The following is a 17,458-nucleotide window of genomic DNA, read 5'->3' as shown; positions in this document are numbered from 1 at the left end:
GGATGTAAAGAGACTGAAATCTGGCAGAGCTCGGATCTTTACGGAGGACAGTCGTGAGTACATCAGTCTGAATGTGGACAAAGGCACTCTGATAGTGAGAGAGAGGATAGATAGAGAGGAGCTGTGCGCTCAAGTGTCTCCATGCTCTTTACATTTTCAGATCATTCTGGATAATCCAGTAGAGCTGCATCGAGTTGATGTTGAAATAGTGGATATAAACGACCATGCTCCTGCTTTTAACAGAAAAGAAATCAGTTGAAATACAGAATTAATGTTCTCAGGTTCACGGTTTTTCTGCGCATGATCCGATGTTGGATTGAATACACTGCAGAGATACACCTTAATCCATCAGATCATTTACTGAAAGAATTATCAGAACGATACGAAATATGTTGAGATGGTTTTAAAAACATCTTTAGACAGAGAGGTTCAGGAAGAGCATAATTTACTTTTTGACAGCATTTGATGGTGGAAATCCTCAGAAATCTGGAACAGTTAAGATAACTGTCACTGTTCTTGATGCAAATGATAATTCTCCTGTGTTCAGTCAGCCAATATACCGGTGTCTATGAAAATATTTTAAAGATAGTTTAGTAGTGACAGTCAGTGCTACTGACAAAGACAAAGGATCTAATGGAGGTCACATATTCATTTTCACAAAGCAACGAAAAGGGAAACATTTAATATTGATTCAGACACATATAAAACTAAAAGTTCTGGATTTTGAAAGATACAAAAGTATGAACTAAACGTTGATAGATGAAGGCGGACAAACTGATACCAGTAAGCAAAAGGATATTATCATGTTAATGATAATTCACCAATCATCAATTAATCGTTTTCTAACACAATCCAGAAGATTCTCTGACACTCTTGTATGCTGAATATTAAAGACATAGACAGTGGAAAAATGGACAAATAAAATGTACAGTAAATTCAGATCTGCCATTTCGCATCAAAGCCACATCCTCTAATTTCTATAGTTTAGTCACAGACCGTATTTTAGATCGTGAAATGTTTTCTGAATACAATATAACGATCACAGCTACAGATGAAGGATCTCCATCTTTATCTACAAATAAAACACTGAGGCTTAAAATATCGGATGTGAACGACAACGCCCCTGTTTTCCAGCGTCACTCATACACCGCTTATGTGATGGAAAATAATTCACCTGGAGTTTCTATATTTTCAGTAACAGCTACAGACAGAGACTCTGCTAATAATGCGCGCATTTCTTATTTTTTAGAAGATCTTTCTGTAAACGGAGTTTCTGCTTCGTCTTATATTTCTGTTAACGCAGAGAGCGGGGAGATTCTTGCTATTCGATCTTTTGATTTCGAGCAAACAAAAGAGTTCAACATTCGCGTAAAAGCGCAGGACGGAGGAAACCCGCCGCTCAGTAGCAACGTGAGTGTGAAAATGATTATTCAGGACCAGAATGACAACGCCTCAGATTCTGTATCCAGTACAAACTGGTGGCTCTGTGGTGGCTGAAATGGTGCCTCGTTCAGCAGATGTGGGATATCTGGTCACTAAAGTGGTGGCTGTGGATGTGGACTCTGGACAGAATGCCTGGCTCTCATATAAACTACACAAAGCGACAGACAGGGCGCTGTTTGAAGTGGGCTTACAGAATGGAGAAATCAGAACTGTGCGCCAAGTCACTGATAAAGATGCTGTGAAACAGAAGCTCACTGTTGTAGTGGAGGACAACGGACAGCCTTCTCGTTCAGCTACAGTCAATGTTAACGTGGTGGTGGCGGACACTTTCCCTGAAGTGCTCTCCGAGTTCACTGACTTTACGCACGACAAGGAATATAACGAGAACCTGACTTTATATCTAGTCCTGGCCTTGGCTGTAGTTTCATTTCTCTTCATCGTGTCCATCATAGCTATAGTGTCAGTGAAATGCTACAGATGGAGACGTGAGCGGATGTTTTATAAATCCGGTGCCAATCTGCCAGTTATTCCTTATTATCCACCTCTTTACGCAGATGTAGGAGGAACAGGAACTTTACAGCATGTGTACAATTATGACGCTTACAGAACCACTGACTCTAGAAAGAGTGATCTGAAATACAGACCTCCTACTGAGAGCTTCATTAGTCTGGACAGCAGTGCAACACTTCCGCATGCGCACAGGGACAAAACTTGTGCCGAATTTGAAGAGGTGAGAGCTACTGATGACTTATTTATCAAGGGTTATAAATATTGACTTTATTTTAAAATAAATTATTGTCTTATATATATATATATATATATATATATATATATATATATTTATATATATGTATTTGCGGTTGTTACTGGTGATTAACGAGAGAACTGGAGAATTCTGGAGTTGGATCTGAATAGCCATTTGCGAATAACACTACACAGGGTCATTTGCATGAGGTTTCTAGAAATAAAACAAAAGAAAACAATCGCTTATTACAACACATAACATGATGTCTAATATGAACATTAGCCAACTGGTACAATATGACTTCAAATAACTAACCAGGGTAGATAACAGGTTCAGCAACCACAGTTTTAATGCATATTCAATATCGTTACCATCATGTAACCAAAGTTAAGATCACACAGTGTTCTCCTTTAAGACTGTACTATTATTTAGGAACAGTGGAGTACACTTACAGTTCACAAACTTTATTCTGCGCTCTGACACGGCATCACCTGTCACCTGTGCGACTGCGCCCTGACTGCATTGCGTGGCGCTGTATGCAGTGCTCAGGTCACCCGTGTGGAAGCGTGAGATGTGCACGTGTCAAAACGAATATCATTCAAAATATAATAATATATGTTATGATCAACATGACATAAACAACTGCTAATGTAGAAAACAGCAGTCAATTGTACACAATTAATTAAATGAATGTGCCAAAGCACTATAATTTGACCAAAACGAAATTGTTTTTATGATGTGCAGAAGTAACTGAATCGTGGAGGTTGAACAAGTAGTTTTAAGTATTTCATTTCTGATCTAAACGCTCAAAACAACTAAGAAAATCTTTAACAACTTTGGCTTTGCCTTTCAGAAGATAAAATGAAGCCTTTTAAAATTCATTTCACCATCCGAACAACAAAGTAACACTTTTAAATATATTTTAATTTTAAAAAGTTCTGAAAACTTGATTTTTTCTGTTTTGTCAGTCCTATCATTAAGGAAAAAGTTCATCAAGTGCACAATTCTAAGTAGTCTCAAACATTACGTTTGTCTGTCTGTGTGTTTTTGCTTGGCTTTTAATACCTGATGTAATATTTATTTAATGCTCTGAGTGACGCTGTTGGTCAGGGTGTTTAGCTTTAACTGCTCGTTTTGATCCACCCATGTTTTCTGATTTCTTTAGACAGGATTTCACTCCACTTAGAACTGTGTCTCGGTTGCGAACATCATTGCAGTACCTTTGTTTATTGATTATAAAATTATTCAATTAAGACTTGAGTCTGGTTTTCAGTATTTGTAAAATGCGGTTTCTGTCGTCGCTCGATGTTCGGATAAGAGGCGCTACAGACGGAGAATCTACATGGCTGAGAATAGTTTTGGTTGGATTTGCCTTTGTCATAACCGTTGCGCATGGACAGGTCCGTTATTCTATTCCCGAGGAGATGAACAAGGGATCAGTGGTGGGAAATATTGTTCAGGATCTCGGGTTGGATGTAAAGAGACTGAAATCTGGCAGAGCTCGGATCTTTACGGAGGACAGTCGTGAGTACATCAGTCTGAATGTGGACAAAGGCACTCTGATAGTGAGAGAGAGGATAGATAGAGAGGAGCTGTGCGCTCAAGTGTCTCCATGCTCTTTACATTTTCAGATCATTCTGGATAATCCAGTGAGATGCATCGAGTTGATGTTGAAATACTTGACGTCAATGATAATGCACCTGCATTCGAGGAAAAGAAATGAGCATCGAAATAGCAGAATTTGTTGCACCAGGCGCTTTTTCTTTAGACAGTGCATGATCCGGATGTTGGTGTGAATACACTGCAGAGATACACCTTAATCCATCGGATCATTTCAGTTTAAAGAATTATCTCGAATGATGGGATCAAATATGTGGAGATGGTTTTAAAACACATTTAGACAGAGAGGTTCAGGAAGAGCATAATTTAATTTTGACAGCATTTGATGGTGGAAATCCTCAGAAATCTGGAACAGTTAAGATAACTGTCACTGTTCTTGATGCAAATGATAATTCTCCTGTGTTCAGTCAGCCAATATACCGAGTGTCTTTGTCAGAAAATATTCAAAGATAGTTTAGTAGTGACAGTCAGTGCTACTGACAAGGACAAAGGATCTAATGGAGAGGTTACATATTCATTTTCACAAAGCACCGGAAAAGAAGCCTGGAAATATTTAGCATTGAGTCAGACACTGGGGTAATAAAACTAAAGGGTCTTTTAGATTTTGAAAAATCCAAACAGTATGAATTAGATGTTGATGCGATGGACAACGGCGGACAAACTGATACCAGTAAAGTGCTAGTTGAAGTTACAGATGTTAATGATAATTCTGTTATAAGTGTAATCATTTTCAACCCAATGAAGATTCTTACACTCTTGTAGCGATGCTGAATATTAAAGACATAGACAGTGGAAAAATGGACAAATAAAATGTACAGTGAATTCAGATCTGCCATTTCGCATCAAAGCCACATCCTCTAATTTCTATAGTTTAGTCACAGACCGTATTTTAGATCGTGAAATGTTTTCTGAATACAATATAACGATCACAGCTACAGATGAAGGATCTCCATCTTTATCTACAAATAAAACACTGAGGCTTAAAATATCGGATGTGAACGACAACGCCCCTGTTTTCCAGCGTCACTCATACACCGCTTATGTGATGGAAAATAATTCACCTGGAGTTTCTATATTTTCAGTAACAGCTACAGACAGAGACTCTGCTAATAATGCGCGCATTTCTTATTTTTTAGAAGATCTTTCTGTAAACGGAGTTTCTGCTTCGTCTTATATTTCTGTTAACGCAGAGGCGGGAGATTCTTGCTATTCGATCTTTTGATTTCGAGCAAACAAAAGAGTTCAACATTCGCGTAAAAGCGCAGGACGGAGGAAACCCGCCGCTCAGTAGCAACGTGAGTGTGAAAATGATTATTCAGGACCAGAATGACAACGCGCCTCAGATTCTGTATCCAGTACAAACTGGTGGCTCTGTGGTGGCTGAAATGGTGCCTCGTTCAGCAGATGTGGGATATCTGGTCACTAAAGTGGTGGCTGTGGATGTGGACTCTGGACAGAATGCCTGGCTCATATAAACTACACAAAGCGACAGACAGGGCGCTGTTTGAAGTGGGCTTACAGAATGGAGAAATCAGAACTGTGCGCCAAGTCACTGATAAAGATGCTGTGAAACAGAAGCTCACTGTTGTAGTGGAGGACAACGGACAGCCTTCTCGTTCAGCTACAGTCAATGTTAACGTGGTGGTGGCGGACACTTTCCCTGAAGTGCTCTCCGAGTTCACTGATTTTACGCACGACAAGGAATATAACGAGAACCTGACTTTATATCTAGTCCTGGCCTTGGCTGTAGTTTCATTTCTCTTCATTGTCCATCATAGCTATAGTGTCAGTGAAATGCTACAGATGGAGACGTGAGAGGATGTTTTATAAATCCGGTGCCAATCTGCCCGTTATTCCGTATTATCCACCTCTTTACGCAGATGTAGGAGGAACAGGAACTTTACAGCATGTGTACAGTTATGACGCTTACAGAACCACTGACTCTAGAAAGAGTGATCTGAAATTCACCAGACCTCCTACTGAGAGCATCATTAGTCTGGACAGCAGTGCAACACTTGCATGCACAGGGACAAAACTTGTGCGAATTGAAAGGTGAGAGCTACTGATGACTTATTTATCCAAAGGGTTATAAATATTGACTTTATTTTGAAATAATTACTATTATTGTCTTTCATATAAATATCTATTAGTCATCAGCGCAATAGCCAACTGGTACAATATGATTTCAAACTTGAAGCATTGGTCTCATATCTCAATGAGTAGCCAAGACAACAAACTTCATAGTGCACTGAATTATTAAGAAATGTATATATGTGATCACAATAAAGGTTCACTGTAGAAAGCATCATGTTATGCATAATCATTACTATTTTTTTTTCAGTTTGATTAATCAAAATTAATAATTGTCAAAAGGAATAGAATTCACAATATAATATATATATGTTTTGATCAACGTGACATAAAAAACTGCAAATGTAGGAAACAGCAGTCAAGTGTACACAATCAATTAAATGAATGTTAAAGCACTTAATTTGACCAAAAACAATTGTTTTTGATGTCAGAAGTAACTGAATGTGGAGTTGAACAAGTATTTAAGTATTTCATTTCTGATCTAAACGTAAAACAACTGAAAATCTTTAACAACTTTGTTTCAGAAGATAAATAAGTTTTTAAATTCATTTAATGAACAACAAAGTAACACTTTTAAATAGATTTTCAATTTAAGTAAGATCTCAAAACTAGATTTTTCCTCTGTTTTGTCAGTCTTATCATTAAGGAAAAAAGTTCATTATGCACAATTTAATTTATGTAAAATATTTCTGTCTGTGTGTTTTTGATTTTTAATACCTGATATAATATTTATTTAATGCTCTGAGTGACGCTGTTGGTCATTACAGATTCTAAATTCTCATATTAGGTCCTCTCTGTAATGATTGCATTCTGCTTGGTTGTCTCTTCACTTTACGTTCTTTGTAAAGACATCACAAAAATTGTCATTCAACTGTTTACTTGATTTTGAAACTTCTGTATTTTGTATGCAGTGTTTTAATATGATTTTCTTTTGCTCGATTTGATAAGAGCTCTGCTGTTCAGTTTTAAATGGATGATATTGGTTAGATTTGCTGGATAAGTGCAGGTCCGTTATTCTATTGAGGAGATGAACAAGGGATCACTGGTGGGAAATATTGCTCAGATTTAGGATTGGATGTAAAGAGACTGAAATCTGGCAGAGCTCGGATCTTTACGGAGGACAGTCGTGAGTACATCAGTCTGAATGTGGACAAAGGCACTCTGATAGTGAGAGAGGATAGATAGAGAGGAGCTGTGCGCTCAAGTGTCTCCATGCTCTTTACATTTCAGATCATTCTAGATAATCCAATGGAGCTGCATCGAGTTGATGTGGACAATGCATTCAAGAAATGAGCATCGAAATAGCAGAATCTGTGCACCAGTCGTTTTTTCTTTACAGGCATGATCCGGATGTTGGTGAATACAGTAGAAATACCATTAATCCATCAGATCATTTCAGTGAAAAATATCTCGTGGTACCAAATATTTTGAGATGGTTTAAAAACACATTTAGACAGAGAGGTTCAGGAAGAGCATAATTTAATTTTGACAGCATTTGATGGTGGAAATCCTCAGAAATCTGGAACAGTTAAGATAACTGTCACTGTTCTTGATGCAAATGATAATTCTCCTGTGTTCAGTCAGCCAATATACCGAGTGTCTTTGTCAGAAAATATTCAAAAATAGTTTAGTAGTGACAGTCAGTGCTACTGACATGGACAAAGGATCTAATGGAGAGGTCACATATTCATTTTCACAAAGCACCGGAAAGAAGCCGGATATTTTGAGTCAGACACTGGGCAATAAAACTAAAGGGTCTTTTAGATTTTGAAAAATCCAAACAGTATGAGTTAGATGTTGATGCAATGACAAGGCGGATTAACTGATACAGTAAAGTGCTGGTTGAAGTTACAGATATGATAATTCTGTTATTAGTATAATCTCATTTTCCAACCGATACCTGAAGATTCCTTCTGAACTCTGTAGCGATGCTGAATATTAAAGACGCAGACTCAGGAAAAACGGACAAATAAATGTCAGTGAATTCAGATCTGCCATTTCGCATCAAAGCCACATCCTCTAATTTCTATAGTTTAGTCACAGACCGTATTTTAGATCGTGAAATGTTTTCTGAATACAATATAACGATCACAGCTACAGATGAAGGATCTCCATCTTTATCTACAAATAAAACACTGAGGCTTAAAATATCGGATGTGAACGACAACGCCCCTGTTTTCCAGCGTCACTCATACACCGCTTATGTGATGGAAAATAATTCACCTGGAGTTTCTATATTTTCAGTAACAGCTACAGACAGAGACTCTGCTAATAATGCGCGCATTTCTTATTTTTTAGAAGATCTTTCTGTAAACGGAGTTTCTGCTTCGTCTTATATTTCTGTTAACGCAGAGAGCGGGGAGATTCTTGCTATTCGATCTTTTGATTTCGAGCAAACAAAAGAGTTCAACATTCGCGTAAAAGCGCAGGACGGAGGAAACCCGCCGCTCAGTAGCAACGTGAGTGTGAAAATGATTATTCAGGACCAGAATGACAACGCGCCTCAGATTCTGTATCCAGTACAAACTGGTGGCTCTGTGGTGGCTGAAATGGTGCCTCGTTCAGCAGATGTGGGATATCTGGTCACTAAAGTGGTGGCTGTGGATGTGGACTCTGGACAGAATGCCTGGCTCTCATATAAACTACACAAAGCGACAGACAGGGCGCTGTTTGAAGTGGGCTTACAGAATGGAGAAATCAGAACTGTGCGCCAAGTCACTGATAAAGATGCTGTGAAACAGAAGCTCACTGTTGTAGTGGAGGACAACGGACAGCCTTCTCGTTCAGCTACAGTCAATGTTAACGTGGTGGTGGCGGACACTTTCCCTGAAGTGCTCTCCGAGTTCACTGACTTTACGCACGACAAGGAATATAACGAGAACCTGACTTTATATCTAGTCCTGGCCTTGGCTGTAGTTTCATTTCTCTTCCTCGTGTCCATCATAGCTATAGTGTCAGTGAAATGCTACAGATGGAGACGTGAGCGGATGTTTTATAAATCCGGTGCCAATCTGCCAGTTATTCCTTATTATCCACCTCTTTACGCAGATGTAGGAGGAACAGGAACTTTACAGCATATGTACAATTATGACGCTTACAGAACCACTGACTCTAGAAAGAGTGATTTGAACTTCACCAGACCTCCTACTGAGAGCATCATTAGTCTGGACAGCGGTGCAACACTTCCGCATGCGCACAGGGACAAAACTTTTTGGCGAATTTGATGAGGTGAGAGCTACTGATGACTTATTTATCCAAAGGGTTATAAATATTGACTTAATTTTAAAATAATAACTATTATTGTGTTTCATATATATGTTGCCGATTGCCCGCTGTTACTGGTGGTAGAATTTCGCCATTTCTTGCGCAAGAATAACACTACACACCGGGACATGAGCATGAGGTAGTTTCTAGTAATAAAAATAAAAGAAACAATTACTTATTATACAATAACACCGTAATATGACATGTTTAACACGAACAATATGCAAATGGTACAAAAGCCTGTTTTTTGCTCAAAATCCTTAGTACTTCTTTCAAAATTAAGTCTTTGTGTCAATTAACATTTCATTGCCATCAAAATAACAAGTCCTTTTATCATTGTTTACGATCAAGATAGTCAAAATGTTTAGTCATTTTTTCAATATGACAATGCTTAATTTTAGTATTTCACGAGGATGAATTTCTTCTAAGTGTGCAACTATGAATTTCAACAGCACATATTTACACATTAGTGTATGTTGGATATTGACTGTAAGAGACTGGACAGGATTCATTTTTTCAATTTTTCTTTACTGATGGACTGACAATTTACAATATACAGTAATGTCATTGTGATAGAAAAAAAAGACACAAATTAAAATTCCAAAAGGTAAACATAGGAAACACTTCTTAGGCAGAACAGCACATGCCGCATTATACAGTGCAATCAGTCTCCATCCCCTGACGTCCCAGTCTGTCGGGCCACAGATTTTCATCCACATCACAACAGATATCATCCCTTGCAATACCATTGTGAGGTCATGATTGACAACATGGTCCACAATAGTGGCTCTAAATTAATCTAAAATGTATCTCTGGCCTCTTCTTCCTCTTCCTCTATTCTGCCTCCTTACCCTTCCAGCAAGCATCCTTATTTTTGGCTCTCGACCATGTTCATTTCCTAGTTGTTTATCCGTTTTTAACTATTGAGAATCAGGTTTGCTGTTTTTATATACACTCGCCAATTACAGTAAAGGCTCACGAGATTCAGCCTTGACCTATTTTAGAGAACTAGTTGATAGGTTGATCTGAAAGTGAACACGCCCCTTAATTAGTGACATTCAAGGTTCATCTGCACAATTCATCAAGACACATTTACCAAAAAAGTTTAATAGAACTGTGAAGAAGAAGAGCTTGACAAATTTTGACAACTGGTTTAACCATTCTGCGTTCATTGACTTATGCAATGAACTGATGCCTAAATGTTTTGAGGGTTAAGACCATTTAGGTGAAACCAGTATAATACATTTTGATCAACATGACATAAACAACTGATAATGTAGGAAACAGCAGCCACTTGTACACAATGGATTAAATGATGTACAAAAGCATTCGCAATTTAATCAAAGCAATGAGAAATGTTCTTATGAAGAGCACAAATGATTAAATGATGTGGAGTTTGAACAAGTAGTTTTGAGAATTTCATTTCCAATCTGAGAAATGCTCCAAAGCGACCCCCGTGAGTTCGCCTGTGTCGGGGAAGCTGTACCAGAGACCCTGAACATGCGTCCCTCCCTCCGAAACGAATATCATTCACAATATAATATTATATATATATATATATATATATATATATATATATATATATATATATATATATACAGTGAGGAAAATAAGTATTTGAACACCCGGTTATTTTGCAAGTTCTCCCACTTAGAAATCATGGAGGGGTCTGAAATTGTTATCATAGGTGCATGTCCACTGTGAGAGACAGAATCTAAAAAAAAAATCCAGAAATCATAATAGATGATTTTTAAACTATTTATTTGTATGATACAGCTGCAAATAAGTATTTGAACACCTGTCTATCAGCTAGAATTCTGACCCTCAAAGACCTGCTTTTAAAATGTCCGCCTCCACTACATTTATTATCCTAAATTAGATGCACCTGTTTGAGGTCGTTAGCTGCATAAAGACACCTGTCCACCCCATACAATCAGTAAGAATCCAACTACTAACATGGCCAAGACCAAGAGCTGTCCAAAGACACTAGAGACAAAATTGTACACCTCCACAAGGCTGGAAAGGGCTACGGGGAAATTGCCGAGCAGCTTGGTGAAAAAAGTCCACTGTTGGAGCAATCATTAGAAAATGGAAGAAGCTAAACATGACTGTCAGTCTCCTTCGGACTGGGGCTCCATACAAGATCTCACCTCGTGGGGTCTCAATGATCCTAAGGAAGGTGAGAAATCAGCCCAGAACTACACGGGAGGAGCTGGTCAATGACCTGAAAAGAGCTGGGACCACCGTTTCCAAGGTTACTGTTGGTAATACACTAAGACGTCATGGTTTGAAATCATGCATGGCACGGAAGGTTCCCCTGCTTAAACCAGCACATGTCCAGGCACGTCTTAAGTTTGCCAATGACCATTTGGATGATCCAGAGGAGAATGTGAGAGAATCATGTGGTCAGATGAGACCAAAAGAGAACTTTTGGGTCATAATTCCACTAAACGTGTTTGGAGGAAGAAGAATGATGAGTACCATCCCAAGAACACCATCCCTACTGTGAAGCATGCGGGTGGTAGCATCATGCTTTGGGGGTGTTTTTCTGCACATGGGACAGGGCGACTGCACTGTATTAAGGAGAGGATGACCGGGGCAATGTATTGCGAGATTTTGGGGAACAACCTCCTTCCCTCAGTTAGAGCATTGAAGATGGGTCGAGGCTGGGTCTTCCAACATGACAATGACCCGAAGCACACAGCCAGGATAACCAAGGAGTGGCTCTGTAAGAAGCATATCAGTTATATCAGACTGGCCTAGCCAGTCTCCAGACCTAAACCCAATAGAGAATCTTTGGAGGGAGCTCAAACTCCGTGTTTCTCAGCGACAGTCCAGAAACCTGACTGATCTAGATAAGATCTGTGTGGAGGAGTGGGCCAAAATCCCTCCTGCAGTGAGTGCAAACCTGGTGAAAAACTACAGGAAACGTTTGACCTCTGTAATTGCAAACAAAGGCTACTGTACCAAATATTAACATTGACTTTCTCAGGTGTTCAAATACTTATTTGCAGCTGTATCATACAAATAAATAGTTTAAAAATCATACATTGTGATTTCTTTCATTTTTTCTGTTTTGTCAGTCCTATCATTAAGGAAAAAAAAGTTCATCAAGTGCACAATTCTAATTGTAGTACATCAAGCAAAATACAATTGTCTGTCTGTATGATGTTGCTTGGGTTTTTATACCTGTTGTAATATTTTTTTGATGCTCTAAGTGACGCTGTTGGTCAGGGTTACAGATTCTAAATTCTCATATTAGGTCCTCCTCTCTATAATGATTGCATTCTGCTTGGTTGTCTCTTCACTTTGGACGTTCTTTGGAGTAAACGACATCACATAAAATTGTCATTCAACTCGTTTACTTAAAATTATTTTGAAACCTCTGTATTGTTTGTACCGTGCAGTGTTTTTAATATGGATTTTCATTTTTCGCTCGATGCCCAGATAAGAGGCTCTGCTGTTCAGTTTTCGACGTGGATGATATTGGTTAGATTTGCCTTTGTAATGGCCATAGCGCACGGGCAGGTCCGTTATTCTATTCCCGAGGAGATGAACAAGGGATCACTGGTGGGAAATATTGCTCAGGATTTAGGATTGGATGTGAAGAGACTGAAATCTGGCAGAGCTCGGATCTTTACGGAGGACAGTCGTGAGTACATCAGTCTGAATGTGGACAAAGGCACTCTGATAGTGAGAGAGAGGATAGATAGAGAGGAGCTGTGCGCTCAAGTGTCTCCATGCTCTTTACATTTTCAGATCATTCTAGATAATCCAATGGAGCTGCATCGAGTTGATATTGAAATACTTGACGTCAATGATAATGCACCTTCATTCGACAGAAAAGAAATAAGCATCGAAATAGCAGAATCTGTTGCACCAGGCGCACGTTTTTCTTTACAAAGGGCGCATGATCCGGATGTTGGTGTGAATACAGTACAGAAATACACCATTAATCCATCAGATCATTTCAGTGTAAAAGAATTATCTCGTAGTGACGGTACCAAATATTTTGAAATGGTATTAAAAACACATTTAGACAGAGAGGTTCAGGAAGAGCATAATTTAATTTTGACAGCATTTGATGGTGGAAATCCTCAGAAATCTGGAACAGTTAAGATAACTGTCACTGTTCTTGATGCAAATGATAATTCTCCTGTGTTCAGTCAGCCAATATACCGAGTGTCTTTGTCAGAAAATATTTCAAAAAATAGTTTAGTAGTGACAGTCAGTGCTACTGACAAAGACAAAGGATCTAATGGAGAGGTTTCATATTCTTTTTCACAAAGCACCGGAAATGAAGCCACAGAAATATTTAGCATTGAGTCAGACACTGGGGTAATAAAACTAAAGGGTCTTTTAGATTTTGAAAAATCCAAACAGTATGAATTAGATGTTGATGCGATGGACAATGGCGGACAAACTGATACCACCAAAGTGCAGGTTGAAGTTACAGATGTTAATGATAATTCCCCTGTTATTAGTATAATCTCATTTTCCAACTCGATTCCTGAAGATTCCGCTTCTGAATCTGCTGTAGCCATGCTGAATATTAAAGACGCAGACTCCGGGAGAAACGGACAAATAAAATGCTCAGTGAATTCAGATCTGCCATTTCGCATCAAAGCCACATCATCTAATATCTATAGTTTAGTCACAGACCGAAGTTTAGATCGTGAAATGTTTTCTGAATACAATATAACGATCACAGCTACAGATGAAGGATCTCCATCTTTATCTACAAATAAAACACTGAGGCTTAAAATATCGGATGTGAACGACAACGCCCCTGTGTTCCAGCGTCACTCATACACCGCTTATGTGATGGAAAATAATTCACCTGGAGTTTCTATATTTTCAGTAACAGCTACAGACAGAGACTCTGCTAATAATGCGCGCATTTCTTATTTTTTAGAAGATCTTTCTGTCAACGGAGTTTCTGCTTCGTCTTATATTTCTGTTAACGCAGAGAGCGGGGAGATTCTTGCTATTCGATCTTTTGATTTCGAGCAAACAAAAGAGTTCAACATTCGCGTAAAAGCGCAGGACGGAGGAAACCCGCCGCTCAGTAGCAACGTGAGTGTGAAAATGATTATTCAGGACCAGAATGACAACGCGCCTCAGATTCTGTATCCAGTACAAACTGGTGGCTCTGTGGTGGCTGAAATGGTGCCTCGTTCAGCAGATGTGGGATATCTGGTCACTAAAGTGGTGGCTGTGGATGTGGACTCTGGACAGAATGCCTGGCTCTCATATAAACTACACAAAGCGACAGACAGGGCGCTGTTTGAAGTGGGCTTACAGAATGGAGAAATCAGAACTGTGCGTCAAGTCACTGATAAAGATGCTGTGAAACAGAAGCTCACTGTTGTAGTGGAGGACAACGGACAGCCTTCTCGTTCAGCTACAGTCAATGTTAACGTGGTGGTGGCGGACACTTTCCCTGAAGTGCTCTCCGAGTTCACTGACTTTACGCACGACAAGGAATATAACGAGAACCTGACTTTATATCTAGTCCTGGCCTTGGCTGTAGTTTCATTTCTCTTCATCGTGTCCATCATAGCTATAGTGTCAGTAAAATGCTACAGATGGAGACGTGAGCGGATGTTTTATAAATCCGGTGCGAATCTGCCAGTTATTCCTTATTATCCACCTCTTTACGCAGATGTAGGAGGAACAGGAACTTTACAGCATGTGTACAATTATGACGCTTACAGAACCACTGACTCTAGAAAGAGTGATCTGAAATACGCCAGACCTCCTACTGAGAGCATTATTAGTCTGGGCAGCTCTGGAACACAAACACTTACGCATGCGCAGAAGATGAAACCTGCCGATTATGAACAGGTGAGAGATTCTTCTAAAGTCCACAGTACTACGACTTTTGTAGTATAATCTAAATAATTGTATATTTTTTTTATATAAATGTCCTAATGCAAGTCGCATTATCATTGATTTCTCTTGATAAATTCGTATAGTTTCAAATATGATAAAATGATCTAACATAGGCAACTGTTTCATTTGAAATGGTCAGTAATTGATTTTGCTGCTGGGAAAAAATACAAATAAATATCGGAGTCATGATTTGGAAATATTTCGAAAAAGTAATTATTAGATCTATAATTAAATATAAGACAGGATTTTATGAAGTAGTTATTTATTAACACTAAAAATTATATATTCGGTTTTCATTTTATTCAGGAAAAACGTGTTCTGGAAAATAATACTAATTTTAACATACAGTGAGCCCATATCGTGATATTGTCACAACACTTAATCTATTGATTGATGTTAATTAACACGAATTTACTTCTTTTTTCGTGTCTATATTAATTGCGAGATTAAATTTCGTGGCTATATCACGAATTGCTACCGTGAGACTGTTTTGCACCAGTAGCTCATGTACATCCGAGAGCAGATGTGTTGTAATGTTTTCCTAGAGCTCTGAGTGACGCTGTTGGTCAGCGTGTGCAGCTATAAACGTTGCTTTATAAATCCTCCTCTGTATTACGACTGTACAGGATTTCTGTTCACTTTTGACTGTCGGTCGGTTGAACAAGTATAGTGGAAGATCTCCTTTAATCTTAAAATATATTTTGGTTTTATTCTGATTTCAGCTGTCTAAATATATTTTGGCATAGAAGTATATATATTTGTATGAGATGACTGGTCGTTGCTTTTTCCATGGTCGGATAAAAGGCTCTAGTATCAGCGTTTCGACATGGCTGACAATGCATATGGTTGGAGTAGCTTTTTTCATGGCCGTTGCGCACGGGCAGGTCCGTTATTCTATTCCCGAGGAGATGAACAAGGGATCAGTGGTGGGAAATATTGTTCAAGATCTCGGGTTGGATGTAAAGAGACTGAAATCTGGCAGAGCTCGGATCTTTACGGAGGACAGTCGTGAGTACATCAGTCTGAATGTGGACAAAGGCACTCTGATAGTGAGAGAGAGGATAGATAGAGAGGAGCTGTGCGCTCAAGTGTCTCCATGCTCTTTACATTTTCAGATTATTCTGGATAATCCAGTGGAGATGCATCAAGTTGATGTTGAAATAGTGGATATCAACGACCATGCTCCTGCTTTTAAAAGAAAAGAAATCAAAGTTGAAATACCAGAAACTGCTGCCTCTGGGTCGCGGTTTTCGTTAGACAGTGCGCATGATCCGGATGTTGGATTGAATACACTGCAGAGATACACCCTTAATCCAATAAAACATTTCACATTGAAGGAATTATATCGTAGCGATGGTACCAAATATGTTGCGATGTTATTAAAAACACCTTTAGACAGAGAGATTCAGGAAGAGCATAATTTAATTTTGACGGCATTTGATGGTGGAAATCCTCAGAAATCTGGAACAGTTAAGATAACTGTCACTGTTCTTGATGCAAATGATAATTCTCCTGTGTTCAGTCAGCCAATATACCGAGTGTCTTTATCAGAAAATATTCCAAAAGACAGTTTAGTAGTGACAGTCAGTGCTACTGACCAGGACAAAGGATCTAATGGTGAGGTCACATATTCATTTTCACAAAGCACCAGAAATGAAGCCATGGATTTGTTTAGTATTGATTCAGACACTGGCAAAATTCAGTTGAAAGGATTCTTCGATTTTGAAAAATCTAAACAGTACGAAATAGATGTTGAAGCAATTGATAGTGGTGGGTTAATTAATACTAGTAAAGTGCTGGTTGAAATTGTTGACGTTAATGATAATGCTCCTGTTATAAGTGTAATCTCGTTTTCTAACCCAATGCCGGAAGATTCCCCTTCTGACACTCTTGTAGCGATGCTGAATATTAAAGACATAGACAGTGGAAAGAATGGACAAATGAAATGTTCAGTGAATTCAGATCTGCCATTTCGCATTAAAGCTACATCCTCTAATTTCTATAGTTTAGTCACAGACCGTATTTTAGATCGTGAAATGTTTTCTGAATACAATATAACGATCACAGCTACAGATGAAGGATCTCCATCTTTATCTACAAATAAAACACTGAGGCTTAAAATATCAGATGTGAACGACAACGCCCCTGTGTTCCAGCGTCACTCATACACCGCTTATGTGATGGAAAATAATTCACCTGGAGTTTCTATATTTTCAGTAACAGCTACAGACAGAGACTCTGCTAATAATGCGCGCATTTCTTATTTTTTAGAAGATCTTTCTGTAAACGGAGTTTCTGCTTCGTCTTATATTTCTGTTAACGCAGAGAGCGGGGAGATTCTTGCTATTCGATCTTTTGATTTCGAGCAAACAAAAGAGTTCAACATTCGCGTAAAAGCGC

The 17,458-nt window shown here is 38.7% G+C and overlaps 1 protein-coding gene and 2 pseudogenes across 11 annotated transcripts in view; all 3 read left to right on the top strand.

Annotated features, from left to right (window-relative positions):
* Positions 1–17,458, top strand: part of LOC124392413 (protocadherin gamma-A11-like) — a 145,865-nt gene that overhangs the window by 86,172 nt on the left and 42,235 nt on the right. The window contains exon 1 of one of the 11 annotated variants that reach the window (XM_046859433.1): positions 12,334–12,691. The exons of 8 other annotated variants lie outside the window; for them this stretch is intronic. In XM_046859433.1, the coding sequence (XP_046715389.1) occupies positions 12,581–12,691 (111 nt within the window). In that variant the 5' untranslated portion in view covers positions 12,334–12,580. Of the gene's footprint in view, positions 1–12,333; positions 15,011–17,458 lie in introns of those variants that run through there. 2 more of the 11 variants (XM_046859432.1, XM_046859440.1) reach the window with 2 other exon arrangements.
* LOC124392562 lies at positions 1,442–5,864 on the top strand (annotated as a pseudogene).
* On the top strand, positions 6,324–12,258 carry LOC124392248 (annotated as a pseudogene).

This window comes from Silurus meridionalis, chromosome 10, assembly GCF_014805685.1.
Source record: "Silurus meridionalis isolate SWU-2019-XX chromosome 10, ASM1480568v1, whole genome shotgun sequence".
Lineage (NCBI taxonomy): Eukaryota > Metazoa > Chordata > Actinopteri > Siluriformes > Siluridae > Silurus > Silurus meridionalis.
This window is presented reverse-complemented; position numbering and strand designations above follow the sequence as displayed.